General features: G+C 40.6%; 1 protein-coding gene across 15 annotated transcripts in view; it reads left to right on the plus strand.

The window, feature by feature from the left end:
• Positions 1-26,609, plus strand: part of LOC122542710 (ryanodine receptor 1-like) — a 404,506-nt gene that overhangs the window by 108,313 nt on the left and 269,584 nt on the right. For all 15 annotated transcript variants that reach the window (XM_087983940.1, XM_087983944.1, XM_087983942.1 and 12 more), the window contains 11 exons: positions 1,807-1,881; positions 2,991-3,147; positions 7,082-7,246; positions 9,011-9,132; positions 10,215-10,401; positions 13,697-13,832; positions 15,521-15,616; positions 18,565-18,683; positions 18,866-18,999; positions 19,360-19,601; positions 21,631-21,823. In XM_087983940.1, the coding sequence (XP_087840066.1) occupies positions 1,807-1,881; positions 2,991-3,147; positions 7,082-7,246; positions 9,011-9,132; positions 10,215-10,401; positions 13,697-13,832; positions 15,521-15,616; positions 18,565-18,683; positions 18,866-18,999; positions 19,360-19,601; positions 21,631-21,823 (1,626 nt within the window). The remainder of the gene's footprint in view (positions 1-1,806; positions 1,882-2,990; positions 3,148-7,081; positions 7,247-9,010; positions 9,133-10,214; positions 10,402-13,696; positions 13,833-15,520; positions 15,617-18,564; positions 18,684-18,865; positions 19,000-19,359; positions 19,602-21,630; positions 21,824-26,609) is intronic.

Raw genomic sequence — 26,609 nt, forward strand, 5'->3', positions numbered from 1 at the left:
TGCTGGGCTTCTCCACGAGGGCTACATCTCCCCACATGGGCTCAGTATCCTCAGCGCTATGCTTGATCTCTTCCCGGTGCTGGGCTGATTCCCTCCTCTGTGCTGGCATGCACTTCTATGTGATGCCGTCTCACCGCCGACTGCTACAGTCCAGTCCAGCTTGTCAGACACCTTGCCGCCGACCGCATCTGATCTCACCAGCCAACTCACCACAGATCGCCTTGCGCCAGCTGCTTCATGCCAAAGACCCACTTCGGCCCCTTATCATCATTGCCTCCACAACCAAGATCCCTCCAATGTGCCGATTAGCTGATACAGTTGAATGGACCTTCTCTGGAGAGTGTCTTCAGGGAAGGAGGTAGAAGGATCAGACAGTAAAGGATTTCTTCAGCAAGATGTAAACTACAAGTGTATTCCATGTAAATATGGTGTCTTCCATGTTTAGCATTACTTTCTGTTCATGTTTGTAATGACCTGATGCCAATGGACTAAAGAATCCCTGTTTCACGATGTTTGGGCATTCCAATTGTTAGATCTCATGTTCTATCCGCCCTTGTGATTGTTAGTGGAATAGTGGGGCTGCGTTATCAGTACACTCTCCACAACAGAGTTATGAGAACATTTAATCTTACAGCTTCTATATAAGTCTGAGGGAGATTGTTAGCGATAACATCATTTGAGATAGAAATCAGGAGGCTCAGGCAGGAATGCAAATCTAACAAAGCAATTTGTGAAATTTTAAAATTTAATTAATTAATAAAAATTTGGAATAAAAATCTATCTCAAATATTGACCATGAAACTAAAGACATTAATTCACTAATTCCCTGTTTCAGTCTGGCCCATTTGTGTCTTCAAATTCGCAGCATCACAGTCAATGTTTTCCTCTGAAATGGCCTAGTAAGGCGCTCTGTTCAAGGGTAATTGGGGAATGAGCAAGAAATGCTAGCCTTACCAGTGACACACACATCCCATGAAAGTTATTTTAAAAAAGTATGACATTTGTTTTTTTGTCTGCTGCCCAAAAGAAAACTATTTCTTTCTGGACAGGTGCAGTATTCTGTATAGACATTACAACATTTTTGTTCCGTATTTTGCTTCTGTTTTGAGTGAAAAGAAAATTAAGGTTGTATTTCCAAAAATGGAGAAGTAGTATCATAATGGAAATGTTATTGGATAAGTGACCCAGACCTCCAGACTAATGTTCTGAGGTTGAGTTCAAATCCTACTATGGCAAATAACGACATTTTAATTCAATATAAATTTGGAACAAATAAAAACTAGCCTAATGGCAACCACTGTTGATTGTTGTATAAATCTGTCTGGTTCACTAATATCCTTTTACAGAGTCATAGAGTCCTACGGCATGGAGGCTGACCCTTCGGTCCAAACTGGTCCATGCCGACCAAAACGTCCATCCACGCTCGCCCCATTTCCCTGCACTTTCCCCATATCCTTCTCAACTTTTCCTATCTGTGTATTTTCAGGAAGGGAATCTGCTGTCTGTACCAGATCCAGCCCACATATGACCCCAGACCCACCGCAGTGTGGTTGACTTGTAATTGACCTCTGCACAGCTAGCAGTGCCAACATCCCATGAACAAATAAATAAATTAACAATCAAAGGAAAGATACTAGAAAAATCAAATGCATTGAAATATGTTGAAGCAAAGAAGTAATTCTCATAATTATCTGAATTTGATTGTCATTAGATCAGCAAGACAACAAAATAGTTACCTTTTGAAATTCACGTTGGTCATAATACTTTTCAAGTTCTGTGAATAAATATCCTTTTCATGCCCTGCAGATTAGTTCATTATGAAGGTGGTGCAGTGTGCAGCCATGCAAGATCCTTGTGGAGATTGGAGCCATTACGCATCAGGTAAAGAGATTAGACTGGTTCACAGAAATGTAGATTCCACGTCATTTTCCGGGGCGGGGTGGCGGAAAAGAAATCTAACCTATTTAAAGTGTGTATAATTAGAGAGTTAGGAAAGAGTAGAGATGTAGAGGTGTAAAGCAGAACTGTATGACTTGAATGATCTTTTCTTGAAGCTTTTCAAGTTTAATTTTACAGATTCTAGAGGATATGTTATCTGAATTAGTCTGGAAATTGTTTTACAATTTTGAAATCTATAGCTAAAAAACTCAAATAGTGGCAGTGTCAAAGTTCATTTGAGACAGCAGTACAGGTTGCCCTTAATGCTAGCAATGTGTTAACTGCTTCATACCATTTGACCAATGCGACCATTGAGCCAATTATTGAAGTACTGAGTTGGTTAGCTCAGTTGGCTGGATGGCTGATTTGTGAGGCAGAGTGACATGAACATTGCGTGTTCAATTCCACCCTAGCTGACGTCATCGTGAATATTCAGCCTTCTCAGACCTGCCCCTCACTTGAGGGGTGATGACCCTCAGGTTAAACTCCCCACCAGTGGTCTCTCTCTAGTAAGAGAGCACCCCTATGGTGACTGCTAGTAGTAGCAGAGGAAAACTCCATTAACTACAGATTGTTTCATTGGTGCACGTCATCTGCTTTCCTAAATGTGAATTAAAATGCAAATAAATGTGATTGAAATCCCTTTTCTTAAAATAGAAATCCAGGTTTGTGACAAGTATATGCATTTACTAGGATCACACTTAAGTATCTAATACCATTGAATTAGCATCCTTGTTAGTAATCAAGTGAAAGCACACTTATCCCTGGTCATAAATCTATGACTCTTTTACCGGTATCATATGACATCTGTTACTTAATTAATTGTTAGCACAAGTGTTTTTTCTACTTGGTACATTCTATTATTATTATTATTACCTAGTACTTGGGAATCAAATAATCCTCATGCCACAATGTATCTTCAAAAGTATAGCATAAAATGCAATTCTATATGGAAAATCTACATGAATTGTATATTTTGTTTGCTTCAAGACGCTGTAAAAGAGATGTTAGTTGTCTTCTGCTTTCTGAAGAATTGATCTTTTACTCAACAGTTGGAGTGGTGGACACATGAAATGGGGTCAGCCTTTCCGCATTCGGCATGTTACAACAGGCAAATACTTGGGTCTGGATGAGGAGAAAGGACTTTTACTTTTTGATCAAGACAAATCAAACACCAAAATCACCTCATTTTGCTTCCGTATCTCAAAGGTGAGTGAAAATTTGGGGGGTGGGAGAGTATCGGAAGTAAGTTGTTTTCAAAATTCTAACTTATTGCAAGCTTCCTGCACAGACAGAAAATTGTTATGGCATTTGCTAATTTAATGACATTTTAGTGGAATAGCATTAAGGACCTGCCAACTTGTTAAGAAGGATTGGAACTTCTTGCTTACATAATTTAGATTTAGATTAGATTAGATTACAGTGTGGAAACAGGCCCTTCGGCCCAACAAGTCCACACCCACCCGCCGAAGCGAAACCCACCCATACCCCTACATTTACCCCTTACCTAACACTACAGGCAATTTAGTATGGCCAATTCACCTGACCCTGCACATCTTTGGATGGTGGGAGGAAACCGGAGCACCCGGAGGAAACCCACGCAGACACGGGGAGAACGTGCAAACTCCACACAGTCATATAATTGAGTATAACAAAAAAAAATCTAGCCACTAGAGTTAGTAAGGAGGAGAAAAATCAAGTCATCAATGCTGCTCCTCACTGTGATCAATTGAACAAGGCTTATATCAAATGTGTGATGATCAAAGATAATCAAGCTTGAAATAGATCTTTGAGGTAGATGAAAGGTGTCCAGCTGCTCCAATATGAAACCGACTCCTTTTTAGCACTGCAACTTCTCCTTTTTACCTTGCTCACATTTCAGACTTGTTCTGTCACTTTTTAACTCAGCCTTGCATAACTCCACAACATTCCACTCTTTTTTTTCTATGTTGCTGCATGTGGCATTCTCTGAGTAGCTCTTCAGTTCCACCTAAGTGTTGTGGCCGAGAGTCTTAGCCCACTCTTGCATATTTTTGATGGATTGTTAATGAATAGGCCAGGAATTGCTAATGAATATAGAGTTCCTTCACCCTTTTTTTCTTGATTAGCATGTCACTGTACAAATGGGCACAGTGATGTGTGGGAGAATGCATTCGAATGCAATTTAAAATATGAATTACATACCTTCCTTTTATCATTCAATATTCTGTCTTCATTTTCTCTACTCTGCTGAAACTGAGGGGTTAAAGGTTAGGAGGAAATAAATACAATAACTATATCACTACAGAAAAAGTACTAGGGAAACTAATGGGGTTAAAGGCTGTTCAGTCCTTGGACCTAATAGGTTGTCTCTCAGGACATTAAAGGAAGTAGCTATCGAGATAGTAGAAGCATTGATAATAATAATCCAAGAATCCTTAGATTCTGGGAAAGGCACAGTGGATTGGAAAATTGCCAATATAACACATTTCTTCAGAAAAAGGATACGAGACATCAATAACTATAGTCCAGTTAACCTAACGTGTTTTGGGGAAAATGTTAAGAATGTATTATAAAGGATGTAATTGCAGAGCATTTAGAAACACATAATGTAATAAGCATGATTTAATGTAGGAGAAATCATGCTTGACAAATCTAATACAGTTCTTTGAGGAGGTAACAAACAGAGTGGAACAAGAAGAACCAATAGATGTAATATGTTTGGACTTCCAAAAGGCAGTTAATAAAGAACCACACATAAGGCTACTTAATAAGTAGGGTGCTGGAGGTAATAGATTAGCATGAAGTGAGCATTGAGTATGTTATAGAAGACAGAGTTAGGATAAAGGGATCATTTTCAGATGTCAGTCTGTAGCTAATGGAGTGCCAAAGGGATCAGAAGTAAAAGCAGAAATTTCTGGGAAAACTGAGCTGGTCTGGCAGCATCTGCAGAGAGACCAGTGACCGTTCTTTAGAGCAGACCTGAAATATTAACTCCGCTTTCTATTCCTAGATGCTACCAAACCTGTTTAGTTTTCCCAGCAATTTCTGTTTTTGTTTCTGATTTCCAGCATTTGCAGTTTTAGGTTTTTTTTCGAGCTGGATCAGTGCTGGAGCCACAATTATTTATTCTATTTATTACTGATTTGGGTGAGAGAAGTGAGCTTACTATCACCCAAGTTTGCAGAAGTCCCAAGGAAAGGTGTAAATACTAGTAGTGAGGATAGTACAGGGAGTCTAGACAGGTTAAATGAGTGGGCAAACACTTGGCAGATAAAACGTAATGTGAGAAAATGTGAGGTTATGAATTTTGGCTGGAAGAATAGAAGGGCTGGATATTATTCAACTGAGAAATGACTGCAGAAAGCTGCAGCCCCAAGAGATTTGGGTGTCATCATGCATGAATGAATATTTAGCTGTTACTAGGGAAGGTAAATGGAACAATAGGTTTTTATTTCAAAGGGAATGAAGTATAAAAATAGGGACATCAAGACACTAGTCAGACCACAGTTGGAACACTGAACATTCGTGTGCTCCTTATCTAAGGAAATATATACTGCCATTGGAGCAGTCCAGAGAAAGTTGATTAAGCTGACACTACATATGGAGGGATTTCCTTATGACGTGAAGTTGTGTCGGTTGGAGGCGAAACATAAAAGATTCTTGGAGGGCTTGACAGGATAGGCGTGGAGAGAAAACATTCTACCTCTACTTTCTCCCATTAGATGCTGCCAGATCTGCAGGGTTTCTCCAGCAATTTCAGTTTTTATTTCAAATCTCTAGCATCTGGAGTTCTTTGTTTTATTTTAGATGAAGACAGGTTGTTTCCCCTGGTGGGAGAGTTCAGGACCAGGTGCATCATCTCCACAAAAGGAGTTGTCTATAAAAATGGAGATGCACAACCTTTTTTTTCTAAGGGTGGTGAATCTGTGGAATTCTTTACACCCAGAGCAGTTGAGGTTGAGGGTTGAGACTGAAAGATTCCTAATCATTAAGCATCAGGTTTCATGGGGTAAGTCAGGAGCGTGGAGTTGAGAATTATCAGATCAGCCATGATTCCACTAAATGGCAGAACAGACTAGATGGACTGAATGGACTACATCTGTTCCTACATCTTACGGTCTAACTGCTAAGTGATTTCTAGAAATATCTGTGAATGGTTTAATGCTTCCTCTGATAGGTCACTCATTCAGGTTGAATAATGTGTAAGATGTTGTTTTCTCACAGTTAAAAATCACACAACACCAGGTTATAGTCCAACAGGTTTATTTGGAAGCACTAGCTTTTGGAGAGCTGCTCCTTCATCAGGTGGTTGTGGAGTATAAGATCCACAGCAATTCATAGCAATTTGCTATAAATTCTGTGTCTTATAACCTGGTGCTGTGTGATTTTTAATTTTGTACACCCCAGTCCCACCCCGGCATCTCTAAATCATTGTTTTCTCACCATCTGAATGTTGTCCTTCTGGTTGAAGGTTACCTTCTTAAAGCCAGATATCATGATTCTCGCTACTGTCTTTATTCTTAGTTTTACATTTATACAGAGCTTAATATATCTATGCACAATGCTACTTCTGCCTCTGTTTAAATGCAGTAACAATACACTGACACTTTTCGTCAAAATTGTACAAAAAGGTGTTTTCATTCTGCCTCCAAAAGCCATTGTCAGGAACAAAAATAAAAGGTGAGAGGGGAAAGATTTATGAAGGACCTGAGGGGCAACTACTTCGTGCAGAGAGTAGTGTGTATATGGAATGGATGCCAAAGAAAGTGGCTGAGGCAGGTACAATAACAATATTTTAAAAATTCTGTGTTACGATTGAGCCCTCCACAATCACCTGATGAAGGAGCGTCGCTCCGAAAGCTTATGTGCTTCCAATTAAACCTGTTGGACTATAACCTGGTGTTGTGTGATTTTTAACATTTAAAAAACATTTGGATAAGTACATCGATGGGAAGGGTTTAGAGGAATATGAACCACTTGGAACAAGCTGAGTGGGCATCATGGTCAGCATAGATTAGTTTGGGCTGAAGGGCCTATTTCCAATTTGTACTGCTCTATGACTAAAAGAATATTTGATTATCTCTTTCCGAGTTGACACCAATACATAAATTACAATATATATCATAAATTGGAACTGAACACAAACTTTGTGCTTCCTTAGGATAAAATTGATGTTGCTCATAAAAGGGATATAGAAGGCATGGGAATTCCTGAGATCAAGTACGGTGAGTCGATGTGCTTTGTCCAACATGTGAACAGCGGACTTTGGCTGACTTACGCTGCAGCTGATACCAAAACAGTCCGTTTGGGACCCTTGAAGAGGAAAGTAAGTAATGCTTTTGTCAGTTGACAATTAGAGCTGAAATAAGATTATAATTTCAAGAATACATAACAAAACTCCAGACTTCATTCCACGGCTTCATCCCGCTCCCTGGTGACAGTCTGAGATTTAAGCTATGTTTTGTAACATTGATTCCAGCTCAGATAAGTTGTTATCGTCTCAATCATACCATCACTAAGACCTCCTATTTAATCCTCTGTGATGTCACCCGATTTTGCCCCCTTCTCACCCTGTCTGTTGTTGACCCCTCATTTTTGCCTTTGTTACTTCTCGACTTGACTGTTCCAAAGCATTCCTGGCTGGTCTTCCATCTTAAAATCCTCGACCATTTCCATCTAGAAGGAACAGCTTTTGCTCATATATCATTGCTCTACTTTGTTTCATAATGTACCCATGAAGCATCTTGGGCCATTTTATTCTGTGACAAGTAGTGTATAAATAGAATTTAGTTTTTAACCAGAAATTATTTCTGTATCATAGAATGTGGACAGGCTCTCGGATGTTTTGGTTTTAATAAGATGAGTTGTTTGCTCACCATTGACATACTGCCTCAGTTCTGCTTTTCTTCAACCCAGTTTTGCTAGCAGTCACCTGTTTGGGAGCAACTTCAACAATTCTATGAATTTTACTACCCAAGTAATATATATAATACATTGTGTATGTATAAATGTACTGACCTTACATTTTCATATCCAAAGCAACCATATGCATGTCTGCTTATTCAAGTAGCAAATAGTTAGATCAACATGAATATGTGAACATATCAAATAGCAATATGTCTGCTGGAAATAAATTGACTATTTCAAAATGATAAACGTTACAGTTTATGAAATGGCCAATTTATTGTATTCTGTCTCTTTCAAAGTGATGAACATTACAGAATATGAAAGAGGCAGAATATAATAAATGAAAGTAATGTGTCATGGCAAAGTCCTGTTATATGCCCCATTTAGAATTTAATTCTGTTGACATTAAATTTTAAAAATTTATTATTTTGTGGCAAGGCCAACATTTGTTGTTTATCCCTAATTGCCCTTGAAGTGAGTGGCTTGCAAAGCTATTTCAGAGCGCAATTAAGAATTAGCCGCATTGCTGTGGGTCTGGAATCACCTGTATTCCAGACCAGGTAAGGATGGCAGATTTCCTCCTCTAAAGCACATTAATGAACCAGTTGGGTTTTATATCAATCAATGGTTGCTTCATAGTTATCATACCTGACACAAGCTTATTTTTAAATCTTCCTTTTTTTAAAATTAATTGAATAGAGGTATCCCCTGTTGTCCAAAAGTAGAGTGTTCTTATGAAATCTTTCATAAACCGAAATGGTGTAAAGCAAAGAAGCATTAATTTATTTGGGAAAAACATTTGCCGTTTTTTTGTAAAATCGAAAATCCTCTTCGGATTTCTTTCGGTTAGCAAAAGCAGGTACTAATGTCGGTCTTTCGTAAAAGTGAAGTGGCATAAAGTGAACCTTCGAAGAACAGGGAATACCTGTATCAGATTGAAGCAGACATTTTTGAATCAACCTGTTCAGAGATATTACACACTTCTGGAGCAGCCGTGGCTTAACCTGGCTCAGAGATGGGATGCCATTACTGCACCATGGGAACCCTATCATATGGGAGCTTAGTAGGTGGCAAAGTTGATGCCACCTATTTAATGCCAAAGCCTAAAAGAAAATGTTGTCAGAGATTAAATTAGATTTCTCACTCTTGAAATTAATATTTGCTCAACAAACTTTGTCCTTAGGCTATACTACACCAAGAGGGGCACATGGATGATGCACTTTCACTGTCTCGCTCACAACAAGAGGAATCACAGGCCTCCCGAATGATCTTCAGTACAAATGGTCTCTTCAACCAATTCATTAAGTATGTGTATTTCATGTCTTTGGAGGAAAGGTTGCATGGGTTAACTCATTGGAGGTTAGAAGCATTGAAAGGTGGTCAGTTTGAAAGCATAAGATTAAGGAAATTTGACATAGGAAATGCTACAAGGATGTTTCTCCTCATGGAGGTGAAGGGGTGGTGGGGGGTGGAGAGTCTGGAACTTAAGGAGGACAGTTTAAGGTGGAAATGAGAGAGAATTTGTTCTGAGGATCATTAGACTTCAGAATTCTCTGCTGCAGAGTATCAGAGGCTAGGTCATTGAATATGTTCAAGTCTGAGTCGGGGCAGGTTATTGGTCAACAAGAGAGTCAAGGTTTTATATGGGCCAGACATGAAAATACAATTAAGTTGGTGGAGCAAGTTCGAGGGGCCAAATGGCCTGTTTCTGCTCCTGCAGGTCGTCTTTTGTTTTAATCTTTTTAAAAAAAGTTTAATTTATGGATGCTATCTTTGGCTCTATATGGAATAGCTAATAACTGTGGAAAATCCTTGTGTCAAGATTATTTGTAATACTAATAAATAAAAAAAAATGAAGAGGACATTCAGAATTTATGGACAGAATTGATAGGTTCGAGTGTGGGGTCACTGATCTGAAATGTTTCTCCCTTAAAAGAGACAGTCAAATCTGCTGAATATTTTTGGAAATTCTGTTTATTTTAAGTTAATGCATGGTTTGGACCCAAATTGTTAACTTGCATATTTTCTCCACAGACACTGATCTTCTATATGTTTACAACATCGATATCATTTACAACAATACATGACGTTTTATTGGAGCATTCACCTCAGTTTATACTTCAATTCTGGTTCAATGTGCTGGCATTGTTTATATTTATAGGCTTTAAAATAAAAAACAAAATCTCCTAGTAATATTAACATTGTTATACTTACAGAAATCAATAGGACTCTGAAATTAATATTATGTAAGTTTAAAATCTCATTGGAAATAATTGAAATTGCAACCATATATGCTCATCCAGCAGTATATTGCCTGAGGAATATATAGAAATGTGCGTCTTTGAATTATTTTTACATATTCATGGTACCTATTTTTTTTAATGAAGAGGCCTAGATATGCTCAGTGGCAAGAATAAATCTTCAGCTCCAGTGACGCTACCCATTGATTCGATAGTGCTAAGCCTTCAAGACTTGATCAGCTACTTTCAACATCCAGAGGAGGAGCTTGCACATGAAGAAAAGCAGACTAAATTGCGCTCACTGAAGAATAGACAGAATTTATTCCAGGAAGAGGTAAATTGATAAAATTTTGGAATCGAAGAAAGAACTAGGTGGGTGAGGAACAATACCTAATTGACAGCTGAATTTGCACCAGTTGAAATCAATAGAAGATAAATGAAGTGTAAATGATTTTCATCTACATTGTTTATATAATAGTACAGCCACTTGCCATGTTTTTGAAGTATTGACTATATCTGAATTTTACAGAATCATTAATAAAGCTTAAAATAGTACCCGACCAATCATGAAATCAACATCGATTCTCCTTCCTGGCTTAAATTATATCTTGATGGATAAGAACTAATGCTAACCATGTCAGATTTTTAATTGGTTAATAGTAGTTGAATTTTTGTTCAGTTCATTTGGATTAATAATTAGAGTAAGAGTAGAGACCAACGGGATCACAGTCAGTTTCAGCAGCAGATGATGGAGAAAGACATAAAATGGGATTATAGCAGATCATCTGTCAGTTTTATTTTCCTTACAACTGATTGCCAAAGTTGAATTTTACCTTCCATATCAGTGTTGAGCCCAGAAAATTATAAGCATGTGAAAGTCAAAAAGATTGGATGGTTTATGGGACATTCTATAACAAAGAGAAGAAAGTTGTCAAATCTTAAGTAGGCTCATTAGCAGCCTTACCAAAGGCTGAAGATCCAAGAATTAGGGAGCAAAGGGAATTCCAAATCTGAACTTTAAGGCAGTGGTTGACTGCTTATTCCACTTGTTGTCTGAGTACTATAGAGTATATAAATAGCAAATGTCTGTAACTCAGATAGAACAGTTCTGTTTTTCATAGCTTGCTGAACCAGATGTAGATAGGTGTGTTCAGGTTTTATATTTATCATTATTGTGGTTGTGCCAAATGAACTCCACTGGCCAATGATCAGTCTGGCATTCCTCCTTTCATACAGTACCACCCACAGATGACAGGTCAGGCAGAAGTAGTATTTGGTGTTTTAAATATCTTTCAAACCTTTGCACATATGTATACTTCTGGCTTTCCTGGCACAAACTACGTTTAGGAGAAAGTGAGGTCCGCAGATGCTGGAGATCAGAGCTGAAAATGTGTTGCTGGAAAAGCGCAGCAGGTCAGGCAGCATCCAGGGAACAGGAGAATCGATGTTTCGGGCATAAGCCCTTCTTCAGGAATGAGGAAAGTTTGTCCAGCAGGCTAAGATAAAAGGTAGGGAGGAGGGACTTGGGGGAGGGGTGTCGGAAATGCGATAGGTGGAAAGAGGTCAAGGTGAGGGTGATAGGTCAGACTGGGGTGGGGGCGGAGAGGTCAGGAAGAAGATTGCAGGTTAGGAAGGCGGTGCTGAGTTCGATGGATTTGACTGAGACAAGGTGTGGGGGGGAGGGGAAATGAGGAAACTGGTGAAATCCGAGTTCATCCCTTGTGGTTGGAGGGTTCCTAGGTGGAAGATGAGGCGCTCTTCCTCCAACCGTCGTGTTGTTGTGGTCTGGCGATGGAGGAGTCCAAAGACCTGCATATCCTTAGTGGAGTGGGAGGGGGAGTTGAAGTGTTGAGCCACAGGGTGGTTGGGTTGGTTGGTCCGGGTGTCCCAGAGGTGTTCTCTGAAACGCTCCGCAAGTAGGCGGCCTGTCTTCCCAATATAGAGGAGGCCACATCGGGTGCAGAGGATGCAATAGATGATGTGTGTGGAGGTGCAGGTGAATTTGTGGCGGATATGGAAGTTTCCTTTGGGGCCTTGGAGGGAGGTGAGGGGGGAGGTGTGGGCGCAAGTCTTGCACCTCCTGCGGTTGCAGGGGAAGGTGCCGGGAATGGAGGTTGGGTTGGTGGGGGGTGTGGATCTGACGAGGGAGTCACGGAAGGAGTGGTCTTTACGGAATGCTGATAGGGGAGGGGAGGAAAATATATCCTTGGTGGTGGGGTCCGTTTGGAGGTGGCGGAAATGACGGCGGATGATGCGCTGTACATGGAGATTGGTGGGGTGGTAGGTGAGGACCAGTGAGGTTCTGTCCTGGTGGCGGTTGGAGGGGCGGGGCTCAAGGGCGGAGGAGTGGAAAGTGGAAGAGATGCGGTGGAGGGCATCGTCGACCACGTCGGGGGGGAAATTGCGGTCCTTGAAGAAGGAGGCCATCTGGGTTGTACGTTTTTGGAACTAGTCCTCCTGGGAGCAGATGCGGCGGAGACGAAGGAATTGGGAGAATGGGATGGAGTTTTTACAGGGGGCAGGGTGGGAGGAGGTGTAGTCCTCCTCCCCACTACGTTTAGACTTGGAATCTGTATCTGCTGAATCAATTTCTAGGGGCCTCTGATTGCTGTTGATATGTGAAGGGCGCTAGTGAGAGGACATGAAGTTGCTTTCATTCAACTGTGAACCTGACAGATATTCCCTTTTTTGTGTGTACGCCTGATCACGGAATTATATGTAGGATACTGTTTGGCCCATTGTGTCTACACTAGCTCCCCAAATCATTAGTTCCCCTTGTGCCACCCTCATCTTTCCCAGTAGTCCTTACATGTTCTTCTTGTTTATCAGGACCGACTGTACGGTAATCTATAATGCAATAGTTCCATTCTCGTGCAATCTTGCGTTACAGGCTTGGAGGGCCGAAGGGCCTGTTCCTGGGCTGTAAATTTTCTTTGTTTAATAAGAAAATTGTGCAATAGCTGCGCTATTTAAACTAATGGGGCTGGAATCGGATTACCCCAGCCAATACAGGTAAGGAAAGTTTGCATTTACAAATAATGGTCTAACTTCTGCAATCGTTTAAAGCCAATTTGCATTGAAGAAACACGCATTATAACAAAACTGACTGCATAAGAATTAATATTTGGAAATTCATTGCCATTAATGAGTCTGTAAAAACAACCATGTAATTGATACAAATATTTATGGCAATCCAAGTGTCAGGAGAGAAGAAAAGAGGAAAGATAGATCAGAAAAGAGTTTACAAATTCCATATTATTGTTCAAATAAAGGGAAAGTTCTGGTTAGTAATACCAGACTTGAAGAACAGGAATAGTGCTCTCAAAAGAAGTAACTTATTACAAAACCGCTGCCTGTTGAGGCAGGAGCTTCCACTGCCTTTACATTTGGCTGTCAGCAATCTGGGTAGTGCACAAAAAAAGGAGAGATATGGTGTGGCAGACCTTCACCTGTTTTTGGCTGGCTCTAGCACCTTTACAGCATACGTATTCCATGTGTCAGGAACAAGATAACCAGAACCAGATCCTGGTCAATTTTATAAGGAAACAGTAACTGTATTGCTAAGGCAGCAGATTTTGTGTTAATATAACATGTAACAATTACTACTAACTGTGCACGGTTTGTTCCAGGGCATGATCCAGCTGGTATTGGATTCCATTGACCGACTGAATATGTACAACAGTGCAGCTCATTTCTCAGAGTTTGCAGGAGAAGAGGCAGCTGAGTCCTGGAAAGAAATTGTAAACCTGTATTATGAACTGCTGGGTATGGAACCTAAACAATGTGTAGATGAAAAGATCGCAAAATTGAATTGTTGCTGTATTCCACTGATATAATTACCATAACATGTAGTGATATTATCTGGTAGAAGTAAATTCCTGACCTAATTGTACCTCTTTTTAAAAATAAATAATGGTAGTTGTAAGATCCTTTTTCTCTTAAGATTTCTTATTGTCACTTCTACAGTCCAAAGATGTGCAGGTCAGGTGAATTGGCCATGCTAAATTGCCCGTAGTGTTAGGTAAGGGGTAAGTGTGGGGGTATGGGTGGGTTGCGCTTCGGCGGGGCGGTGTGGACTTGTTGGGCCGAAGGGCCTGTTTCCACACTGTAAGTAATCTAATCTAATCTAATCTAATCTTCTTAAATTTGACAGAATGATGAAAATTATCTTGTTTCATATTAAACCCTAAGCTACTCGATAAAGTCAGATGTTGACTAGTCTCCTTGATATTCACTAACCTCAAATGACACAAACAGATTACCTGCTTATTTTCTTCATTGCTGATTATAGAGCTATGCTGTTTACAAATTGGTTGTCATTGTTCAGTGAATTACAACAGTTTTGGTATATTTCAAAAGTATACTTCATTGCCTGTGAAGCACTTTGTGATGTCATAGAGTCATAGAGATGTACAGCACGGAAACAGACCCTTCGGTCCAACCCATCCATGCCGACCAGATATCCCAACCCGATTTAGTCCCACTTGCCAGCACCCGGCCCATATCCCTCCAAACCCTTCCTATTCATATACCCATCCAAATGCCTCTTAAATGTTGTAATTGTACCAGCCTCCACCACATCCTCTGGCAGCTCTTTCCATACACGTACCACCCTCTGCGCGAAAAAGTTGCCCCTTAGGTCTCTTTTATATCTTTCCCCTCTCACCTTAAACCTATGCCCTCTAGTTCTGGACTGCCCAACCCCAGGGAAAAGACTTTGTCTATTTATCCTATCCATGCCCCTCATAATTTTGTAAACCTCTATAAAGTCACCCCTCAGCCTCTGACGCTCCAGGGAAAACAGCCGCAGCCTGTTCAGCCTCTCCCTGTAGCTCAGATCCTCCAACCTTGGCAACATCCTTGTAAATCTTTTCTGAACCCTTTCAGGTTTCACAACATCCTGAAGTTACAATAGTTTCCTATTATAATTACAAATTCTTAACTTATTTTTCCACTCTCCACCCAGCTTCTGCTTATTCAGTTACACAGGCTGCCAATCGTCAGTAATTTTTTTTCACTCATGCAGTATCACTGTCAAGATTGCCTTTTTTCAGCTTTCTCTCCTATGAGAGCTGATTCTCATCCTCTCCAGGTCCTCCCTCCTGCTCAAATGTCCCTTGTTTCCTATCAGTTTTATGGATGCCTTTGGTCAAAACTCTATCTTTGGATTTTTCTAGTTTTCACCTTGCTCTTACTATCTCATTGACCCTAGATAAAATTACAAATGTCATTATCTGTGATTAGGACAATGACTTTTTAAAAATTCTTCATCTCCAGGATGTAGACTTTTCTGACTCGGCCAACGTTTATTCCCCTCATTTTTCCTTGAGAAGGTGGTGATGTGGCCACCAATAAAATGCAACAGATTTTCAGGTCTTTTTGATTTTTGCTGTCAAATTGTAAATTGTTCTTGCTGCATCATTTATTATTGCAATATTTTTCTTCTTGTACAGCATCCCTCATCCGTGGCAATCGCAGGAACTGTGCTCTGTTCTCTGATAATCTAGACTGGTTAGTCAGCAAGCTAGATCGACTGGAGGCTTCCTCAGGTATGGTTCTGACACCATAATTCTAATAAACTGAGGTACACCTTGCCAATGATTTGTTCTGGTTTTTAGAAAAGATGTTTTACAATGTTGATATTGCACAGAATTTAATTGTTCAAAAGTTTTGGCCAGGAAATCTGCTCAGATGTACCTTCCACCAACTGTGCTAGCATAATTTCATGGAAGTACTCTTTATAGTTTTAAATAGAGCATCTGTGGAATTCTCTGCATTAGTCCATTGTAACCTCAATGATAGTCCTCCATATTGTCTTTAAATTCTAGGAAGCTGATTTTAGTTCATTGTATTAGTTAGGAGTGGAGCAGTGGCAGACCATAGTGTATCTATCTTTCAATACATTCACTCACCATTTTCCTGGGCTCTCCAATTGTTAGTCTGTTAATGGAAGCCTTATTCCAATATGTTAATTGGAGTTCTTTAACATAAATAGGACAGCAATACAATTTCTAAAGTACCAATGGATGTTGCATTTTGTTCCATGTTTGCATTCCCAAAGGGTTGTTCTCATTCTCTAAAGAGTATTGCAATATGATGCATGTGTAATGACATCAGCAGGTACACAGCAGAGCGTTCATAACAATGTAAATCAAATGAATTGGTGGGTATGAGCTATAGGGAGAGGCTGAATAGGCTTGGGGTTTTTCCCTGAAATGTCAGAGGCTGAGCGATGACCTTACAGAGATGCATAAAATCATGAAGGGCATGGATGGGGTGAATAGCCGCGGTCTTTTCCCTGGTGTGGGGGAGTCCAAAACTAGAAGGCATAGATTTAAGATGAGGAGGAAAGATTTAAAAGGGAACTAAGGGGCAACTTTTTCACACAGAGGGTGGTGTGTGTATGGAATGAGCTACTGGAAGAAGTGGTGGAGGCTGGTACAATTATAACATTTAAAAGGCACCTGGATGAGTACATGAATGGGAAGGGTTTTGAGGGATATTGATGCAGCAATGTCATACTTTGATTTCCTGTCATTTTTTTAAAATCAAAAGTGTCTCCAAGATCTGCAGGAGGACCACACTTTTCAGTTTTCAGTGATTCAGTGGATTCATTGGATGGATTTCAAAGTTGATTTATTCCCATCGCCAGTTTTCTTCTTGTTAAGTTTCAAGAAAGTTAGGAGACCAAAGTGCTTGAAAACAGCAAGAGCTTCATTATTATACGAGTTGTTCACTCTGTAGGCAGCAAGACTGGATTAGGCTATTGCTTTCCAAAATGGCTGATGACATCAACAATGATAACACCATGTGATGTCACTCTTAAAGTGTCATTCCACCATACTTACCAAATATATAATAGTTAACCTTTCCACAAGGATACTGATCTAAATTCTGCTCTGTTTACAAGATGGATAGGTTGTATCTAAAGGGCCTGTCCTGCCTTAAAATTGGTCCCAGTTTCCCAAGACTTTAAAGTTTTGTTTCTGACACCACACGGCCAATTTCTTCTGTTGGATTATGAGCTGAACTCTGAAAGTGGCCATGATGGGATGTTGGTCATAATCATCCCAGAGGCAGGAAAATGTGTAGCTAATTAAGGATAGTGGACAGACTGTATGAGTTAACAAATTTGGAGGACAAACATATAAATAGAAAGCAGGAGACAACAGCTTCGCTTCACTTGGAGGTCGCCACTGATGATGTTACCTAGCCAGGTAATGAAACGTCTGGATATCAAACCTACAGTTCAGCGAGCAAACCTACACCCTAAAATTTGGAGGAGTAAACCATTCACTAAGATTATGGTTGATCTGATTATGGCCTTACTTCTACATTCCCGTGTTTTTTCACTCCCTTATTAGTCAAAAATCTACCTACCTCATTTTTAAAAAAATACACAGTGACCCTCCCTCCACCATTCTGTGGGGAAACGTATTCAAAACTGACAGAAAAAAATTCTGCTTATTTCTGCTTTAAACAGGAGCCCCTTTATTTTCCAGTTGCATCAAGGGAAGTGGGAGGCCCAAATGGAGGGGCCACAGCAAAGTCTGTCTGGCACTCTACACAATGGCTCTCAGTAGGAAATCCATCCAACATTTCCCCAACTGCTCCATTAATAGGCACAACAAGCTTGTGTCCAGAAACAGAAATTGCTGGAAAAGCTTAGCAGGTCTGGCAGCACCTGTGGAGAGTGTCCCTGCCTCAGAATGCCTTACCTACTGACTGTATTCATGATTGCAAATAATGTGAATGTTTTCATTGTTGGAATTTCTGATGTGAAGCAGGGATGATGTGTACTTAAGTATGTGGACTGTCACCTGATAAAGGGCTTTTGCCCGAAACGTTGATTTTCCTGCTCCTCGGATGCTGCCTGACCTGCTGTGCTCTTCCAGCACTACACTCGACTTTAATCTCCAGCATCTGCAGTCCTCCCCTTTGCCTACGTTAATGTCTTCAGCCACTTTGGAGGGAACTGGCTCATTGTAATCTTGCTGGCTGTAGAGTAAACACATTATATAATAAAGCTCTTGATGTTAATTTAATCTCTTAGCCTTCTTAAAACATAACATCATGAACGATGGGATGTATCTAAACAAAGCCGAGCCCAGGTTAATATCCTTGTGGAAAGGTGAACCATCACCACCAGGTTGGGCAAAAGCTGAAGAAAGTGAATGGCAGATAGGGGAGACGGTATTAGAAATATTTCTGAATTATAGGTGGGACCATTGAAAGGAAAATTAAGAAATCGAAGTTAGACTTGATGTGCATTTGTGTAAATATACAAGTGTACTTAATAATGAGCACCAGGTCCAACTTGTCATACAGAAGCATTACAGAGCAACAAGATATAATGAAGAGCTGGCTCAAAAAAGGGGAAGTTCAGATGTTTACCAATCGGGAATTAACTATGTGCATTTCTGTAGATTGCTATGTAAAATCCTATATTGATTGAAAATTTATGTTAATGCCTATTTGATGTCATGTGCTGCTATAGGTATCCTGGAAGTGCTGTACTGTGTTTTGATTGAAAGTCCTGAGGTTCTGAACATCATAACCGAAAATCACATCAAATCAATCATCTCCCTGTTGGACAAACATGGACGAAATCACAAGGTAGGCACGTTAATGAAGGCTGGTAATGCAGGAAGGTGTTAAAATGAGGAGTACTTCATGCTTGAAATCTTGGGCTTCTTTAGAAGTTGCATTTATTGTTATCCTCTAACTCTGCAATTTACCTCAAAGAATGTCTTGGGTCTCAAGTAAAATTATTGGGATTTATTTTGTACTTTTCACAGGTGTTAGATGTGCTGCGCTCTCTCTGTGTCTGCAACGGCGTGGCTGTACGATCCAACCAAAATCTTATTACGGAGAATTTACTTCCAGGTCGTGACCTGCTGCTCCAAACAAACATGATTAATTATGTCACAAGGTATAACAATCACAACATTGCTAAACTGCTTAAATCAATATTCCTGGTGTATTTTTTGAAGCCACAATATCTTTATTGCTTGGTTTCAAGACACTGAATGTATTAAGTTAGTGGTATGCATTGTTATTTTGGAAATGAGATTGCATTTTGGAGAAAAATGTAAATCTATCAGGTTTACAGCCCTTAGAGAGAAGATAATTCCTCACTAGGGGACATAAACATAGAAAATATTTATTTTTCTGTAGAAGTAAAGCAGTTTTCTTTTTTGCTTTAGCTCATCTTGCATTTGAAATTTATCAAATTACATTCCAGTCATCAACTATAGTTAAATCTTTTCAATCTTTTATTTTAAATTTACAGCATGAGGCCTAATATCTTTGTGGGTATATGTGAAGGTTCTACACAATACAAGAAATGGTACTTTGAACTGATGGTGGATTATGTTGATCCATTTTTAATGCCACAGCCTGTTCATCTGCGAGTGGGCTGGGCTTTAACAGAGGGTTACAGCCCTTACCCAGGAGGAGGTGAGGGCTGGGGAAGTAATGGAGTTGGAGATGATTTGTATTCTTATGGTTTTGATGGACTTCATCTGTGGTCAGGTCAGTGATTCTTCTGTTCTTAAGGTTTTATTATTCATTATTGATAAAACTGCTGTTCCTAAGTGTGACACTCTTACTCCCTCATTTAAAATGTGCCATGATGGTTTGTTAATGTTTAGAATGGATAATGTTGTTGTGGTTCTGTTTGCCGAGCTGGGAATTTGTGTTGCAAACGCTTCGTCCCCTGCAACACAAATTCCCAGCTCGGCGAACAGAACCATAACAACGAGCATTCAAGCTATAAATTTTCTCACAAACTTTGGATAATATTTGTGTATGTTCAGTTCCCTTGCTATCCACCCCATGGCTGTTTCTTTACCACCCACCTGCCTTCTGCTTACAGTCATTGAGGAAGGAGGTACGCAGAGAACCAACGTCCCAATCTCTCCCTCTGCAATCAGTTTCTCAACCGCCCCCTTCTCTGCTCCTGCTATGCCTGATCCTTGCATGGAGGCACTGTGGTTAACGTTGCTCCTCACAGTGCCAGGGACCCCAGGTTCGATTTCAGCCTCAGGCAATTGTTTGTGTGGAGTTTGCACATTCTCCCCATATCTGCATGGATTTCCTCCAGGTGTTCTGGTTTCCTCTCTCAGTCAAAGACATGCAGATTAGGTGGATTGGCCATGCTAAATTTGCTATAATGTGCAGGCTAGATGGGTTAGCCATGGGAAATGCGGGGTTATATATTAATGATCTGGATGAAGGGACTGGGGGCATTCTAACGAAGTTTGCCGATGATATGAAGTTAGGTGGACAGGCAGGTAGTACTGAGGAAGTGGGGAGGCTGTAGAAGGATCTAGACAGTTTGGGAGAGCTGATGAAATTCAACGTGAGCAAATGTGAGGTCTCGCACTTTGGAAAAAAGAATACAAGCATGGACTACTTTCTAAACGGTGAGAAAATTCATAAAGCCAAAGTACAAAGGGATCTGGGAGTGCTAGTCGAGGATTCTCTAAAGGTAAACATGCAGTTGAATCCATGATTAAGAAAGCGAATGCAATGTTGTCATTTATCTCGAGGGTTGGAATATAAAAGCAGCGATGTGCTACTGAGCCTGTATAAAGCTCTGGTTAGGCCCCATTTGGAGTACTGTGTCCAGTTTTGGGCCCCACACCTCAGGAGGAACATACTGGCACTGGAGCGTGTCCAGTGGAGATTCACACGGATGATCCCTGGAATAGCAGGTCTAACAAATGAGGAACGGCTGAGGATCCTGGGATTGTATTCATTGGAGTTTAGAAGGTTATGGGGAGATCTAATAGAAATTTACAAGATAATACATGGCTTAGAAAGAGTGGACGCTAAGAAATTGTTTCCGTTAGGCAAGGAGACTAGGACCCGTGGACACAGCCTTAGAATTAGAGGGGGTAAATTCAGAACAGAAATGCGGAGACATTTCTTCAGCCAGAGAGTGGTGGGCCTGTGGAATTCATTGCCGCAGAGTGCAGTGGAGGCTGGGACGCTAAATGGCTTCAAGGCCGAGATTGATAAATTCTTGATGTCACAAGGAATTAAGGGCTACGGGGAGAATGCAGGTAAGTGGAGTTGAAATGCCCATCAGCCATGATTAAATGGCAGGGTGGACTCGATGGGCCGAATGGCCTTACTTCCACTCCTATGTCTTATGGTCTTATGGTTACAGGGAGAGGGTAGAGTGTGGTTCTGGGTGGGATGCTCTTCAGAGGGTTAGTGTGGACTTGATGGGCCGAATGGCCTGCTTCCACACTGCATGGATTCTATCCTCAACTTTGGAAGTTGTGGCTTGTATATCCAAGTCTACATCATTAGTATCAATCAAGACAATCAGTGGTTCTAACACTGACGCCTGGGGAACACAAATCTACCTGCCTCCAGTCTGTTCTCCACTATTCACTATTATTTATCATTCAGTCAATTTTTATCTATGCTGCTTAGTATTTTTATAGTACAGTTGGAAAATATTCACCTTTAGTCTGTGAATTACCTGCAAAAGATGTGTTGGAGTGTTTTGAAAACAACAAATTCTATTTTCTTTTATTTGTGTATACAGGACATATTGCCAAGACAGTTGCTTCACCCGATGCACACAGTCTTGCTGCTGATGATGTAGTTAGCTGCTGTCTTGATTTGAGTGTCCCCAGTATCTCTTTTCGGATTAATGGCCATCCCGTGCAAGGCATGTTTGAAAATTTTAACGTTGATGGCCTCTTCTTTCCTGTGGTTAGCTTTTCTGCAGGAGTTAGGTGAGTGCTTTTACATGGCTCATCTGTTGTGTTTTTGTACTATTTTATCCACTTTATGTTTTAAGACTAGGTAGAAATATTCTTTTTCCTGCCATTTCAATGTATTTTTCCTGCTGTAACTTTCGAAAGACTTAAATGCATTTGAGTACAAAACCTTCAGCTTCCTGTTTGGAAGATATTTATAAGATACCATTGCTTTGAAATTCATGTTATCTAATTGTTTAAATATTCTGATTTTAATCACAGATTCTAATTTTAAAAAGCACTGCTTGCTGGAATAAATTGGAGGTTTTTTTTTCAAATGCTGTCATATTGTGTTTCAGTCCAGATCCATGTCATCGTTTGAATCCTGCCCATTTTTAATTGGGCTATATATATTTACAATTTGCCTATCAAGTTAATGTACTTGTTTTTATGTTACAAACTGTACCCCATGAAGTTTAGGAAAGTGTACACTACCTCTCTTTTAACTGCAGTACCCTTGATCAAATAAATGGAGCTGCAGGACAGAATCTTAAAATTCAGTCCAATAATCATGAATAAAATGATTCTTGCCCTCCTCCAAAAAAAACTTTTCTAATGCCATTTGCAATAGCTGTTGAACCAAAGATTAGGGATTGAAGCCCCACTTTAGAGGTGGGAGCACAAAATGTGAGCTGATGCTTCAGTGCACTTAAGGTGCAGTCTTTTCGATGGGCATTGAAATTGAGACTACCATACCACCACTCCCCCCACCCACCCACCCCAGATGGATATAATGAATCCCACGATGTTATGTCAAAAAAAAAGTGGAGTTCAATATTTATCCCTCAACCTATGTTACTACATGGTTATCACATTGTAGCATCTTGTGCAAAGTGGCACTCATGTACCTTAGATTGCAATGATAACATTTTAATACAGCCTCAATGGCTGTAAAGTGTTTTGAGAGATTCTGAGGTTGTGAACGGTGCTACATAAATACAATACATTTTTGAAATATTTCAAAAATCACTTGTATGTTCATTGTATTTAAACACCCACTAAGTATTATGGATGGAAAATCAGAATTGGATTTAGGAAGCTTTCACACATTTGTTGTGCCATACTTATGTCACCTGGTCAGAATGCCAGCTGGAGGCATGCATTTTCTATCCAGTATCAGCTGACATTCCTGTGAGAGAAGGACATAGGCAACTTTATTTTTGTAAGCTCAAAAGAGCAGGACTGATTCTGCAAACTCCACAAAACTAGCTGAGGCTGCTGCTACTCCAGGTCGCTACTCTGAAAGCTCATCTTCTGTTTCCATCTGAGCCAGAGGGCTGACAATGATTCCTCATTATTTACTTCCCACCTTCTGGCAAGATATTAATGAGACCTGACCCTAAAAATGGATTTGGCACTAAAGATGAATTAAATCATGCCAATCTGAGTTTTTATTGTAGTACTCGGGCAATGGGTGACTTCTGTTTGTGCTGCAATGGAAATTGTGGTATTAGCTATCAGATTCTACTCCTGTGTTGGGTCAATGAGTGGGCCAATGGAGTTGGTCACCATTGCCAAGTTTGAACATATGCATTCTTAGCTAAAAATCAACTAGCGGCCTCTTCCGTATTCTTTGACTTTTAATGCACGCTGTCTGACAGATTTTTTCCAGTGTGCAGTCATTTGGTTGTGTCAAACCATCAAGGTTCTCCTGTAGTCTGATTCCTTCTCTCCCCTGGCAAAGTCCTCATTGGAGTCCTTTGGAGCAACTTCTGTATGTATTCTCAACCTCAATAAGCTGGCACCTGTACTTTGCTTGCCCCATCAGCACACTCATGCCACGTATCTTATTGCGTGGTAGTCCATTTCTAACCTGTGTTGTAAGGTATATGTAATGCCAGTATCTGAGACTGATAGTACTATACCTTCATCATCATCCTCTTCATGGCCTGTCTTCACTACAATATCTGAAGGGAGTAAAAGAAAGCTTAAGTTTGTGGACCGGAAAGGGGGAGGGTTACAAAAGCGGATATTGTCACCTTTGTCCTACCTCCAGTCACGATCTCAGCAATGGTTACTGCAATAATGGCAGCACTGCCATCTCTGTTTGAATCAGGATAGGCCTACTGCTATTCATTAGCATTCACTTGCTCCAATTTTATGCCACTTATCTTACAAGAGCGAGTAAAGTGTCTTGACTGTTGTGCAATTTGTTTGGGTGATGTTCCTAATATGATTGAGTAGATTGTAGAATGTTGGAGTAGTGACGTGTGGGTGAGAGGCTTGGAACAAGACTAGGTTTGCTGCTGTTGATTATTCTAATTTGCTCTGTAAGTTTTTTTTAAAAGCTGTTACATGTGTTGTGGTTCTGTTCACCGAGCTAGGCATTTGTGTTTCAGACGTTTCGTCCCCTGTCTAGGTGACATCCTCAGTGCTTGGGAGCAATAGAACAATAGAAATAGGTGCAGGAGTAGGCCATTCTGCCTTTCAAACCTGCACCACCATTCAATATGATCATGGCCGATCATCCTTAATCAGTATCCTGTTCCTGCCTTATCTCCATAACCCTTGATTCCACAATCCTTGAGAGCTCTATCCAACTCTTTCTTAAATGAATCCAGAGACTGGGCCTCCACTGTCCTCTGGGGCAGAGCATTCCACACAGCCACCACTCTCTAGGTGAAGAGGTTTCTCCTCATCTCTGTCCTAAATGGTCTACCCCGTATTTTTAAGCTGTGTCCTTTGGTTCGGCACTCACCCATCAGCGGAAACATGTTTCCTGCCTCCAGAGTGTCCAATCCTTTAATAATCTTACATGTTTCAATCATATCCCCTCTCAGTCTTCTAAACTCAAGGGTATACAAGCCCAGTCGCTCCAGTCTTTCAATGTAAGGTAATCCCGCCATTCCCGGAATTGACCTCATGAACCTACGCTGCACTCCCTCAATAGCCAGAATGTCTTTCCTCAAATTTGGAGACCAGAACTGCACACAGTACTCCAGGTGTGGTCTCACCGGGGCCCTGTACAGCTGCAGAAGAACCTCTTTGCTTCTATACTCAATCCCTCTTGTTATGAAGGCCAGCATGCTATTAGCCTTCTTCACTACCTGCTGTACCTGCATGCTTACCTTCATTGACTGGTGTACAAGAACACCCAGATCTCTCTGTACTGCCCCTTTACCTAAATTGATTCCATTTAGGTAGTAATCTGCCTTCCTGTTCTTGCCACCAAAGTGGATAACCATACATTTATCCACATTAAACTGCATCTGCCATGCATCTGCCCACTCACCTAACTTGTCCAGGTCACCCTGTAATCTCCTAACATCCTCATCACATTTCACCCTGTCACCCAGCTTAGTATCATCAGCAAATTTGCTAATGTTATTACTAATACCATCTTCATATCATTAACATATATTGTAAAAAGCTGCAGTCCCAGTACTGATCCCTGCAGTACCCCACTGGTCACTGCCTGCCTTTCCGAAATGGAGCCGTTTATCACTACTCTTTGTTTCCTATCAGCCAACCAACTTTCAATCCAAATTAATACTTTGCCCCCAATACCATGCACCCTAATTTTGCTCACTAACCTCCTATGTGGGGCTTTATCAAAAGCTTTCTGAAAGTCCAGGTACACTACATCTACTGGATCTCCCTCTCCATCTTCAGAGTTATAGCCTCAAAAAATTCAAGAAGATTAGTCAAGCATGATTTCCCCTTCATAAATCCATGCTGACTCTAACCTATCCTGTTACTACTGTCCAGATGTGTCGTAATTTCATCCTTTATAATAGACTCCAGCATCTTTCCCACCACTGAGGTCAGACTAACTGGTCTATAATTTCCTGCTTTCTCTCTCCCACCTTTCTTAACAAGTGGTATAATATTAGCCACCTTCCAATCCGCAGGAATTGATCCCGAATCTATCGAACTCTGGAAAATAATCACCAACGCATCCACGATTTCTCGAGCCACCTCCTTCAGTACCCTGGGATGTACACCATCAGGTCCCGGGGACTTATCAACCTTCAGACCTAACAATCTCTCCAACACCAATTCCTGGCAAATATAAATTCCCTTCAGTTCAGGTCCTTCAGCCACTGTTACCTCAGGGAGATTGCTTGTGTCTTCCCCAGTGAACACAGATCTGAAGTACCAATTCAATTCTTCTGCCATTTCTTTGTTCCCCGTAATATATTCCCCTGTTTCTGTCTTCAAGGGCCCAATTTTAGTCTTAACCATTTTTTGCCTTTCACATACCTAAAAAAACTTTTACTATTCTCCTTTATATCATTGGCCAGTTTACCTTCGTACCTCATTCTTTTCTCTGAGTATTACCTTCTTAGTAATTCTCTGTTGTTCTTTAAAAGCTTCCCAGTTCTCCGCTTTCCCACTTATCTTTGCTATGTTATACTTTTTCTCTTTTAACTTTATATGCTTCTTAACTTCCCTCGTCAGCCACGGCCACCCATGCCTCCTCCTAGGATCTTTCTTCCTTTTTGGAATGAACTGATCCTGCATCTTCTGCATTATACACAGAAATATCCGCCATTGTTCCTCCGCTGTCATCCCTGCTAAGGTATTGCACCATTGAACTTTGGCCAGCTCCTCCCTCATAGCTCCATAGTCCCCTTTATTCAACAGAAATATTGTCACTTCCGATTGTATCCTCTCCCTCTCAAATTGCAGATTGAAGCTTATTGTATTATGGTCACTACTTCCCAATGGCTCCTTCACTTCGAGGTCCCTGACCAATTCTGGTTCGTTGCACAATACCAGATCCAGAATTGCCTTCTCCCTGGTCGGCTCCAGCACCAGC

Source organism: Chiloscyllium plagiosum, unplaced genomic scaffold (genome assembly GCF_037043375.1).
Source record: "Chiloscyllium plagiosum isolate Xiang-an unplaced genomic scaffold, Cpla_swu_hap1 HiC_scaffold_47, whole genome shotgun sequence".
NCBI classification, from domain to species: domain Eukaryota; kingdom Metazoa; phylum Chordata; class Chondrichthyes; order Orectolobiformes; family Hemiscylliidae; genus Chiloscyllium; species Chiloscyllium plagiosum.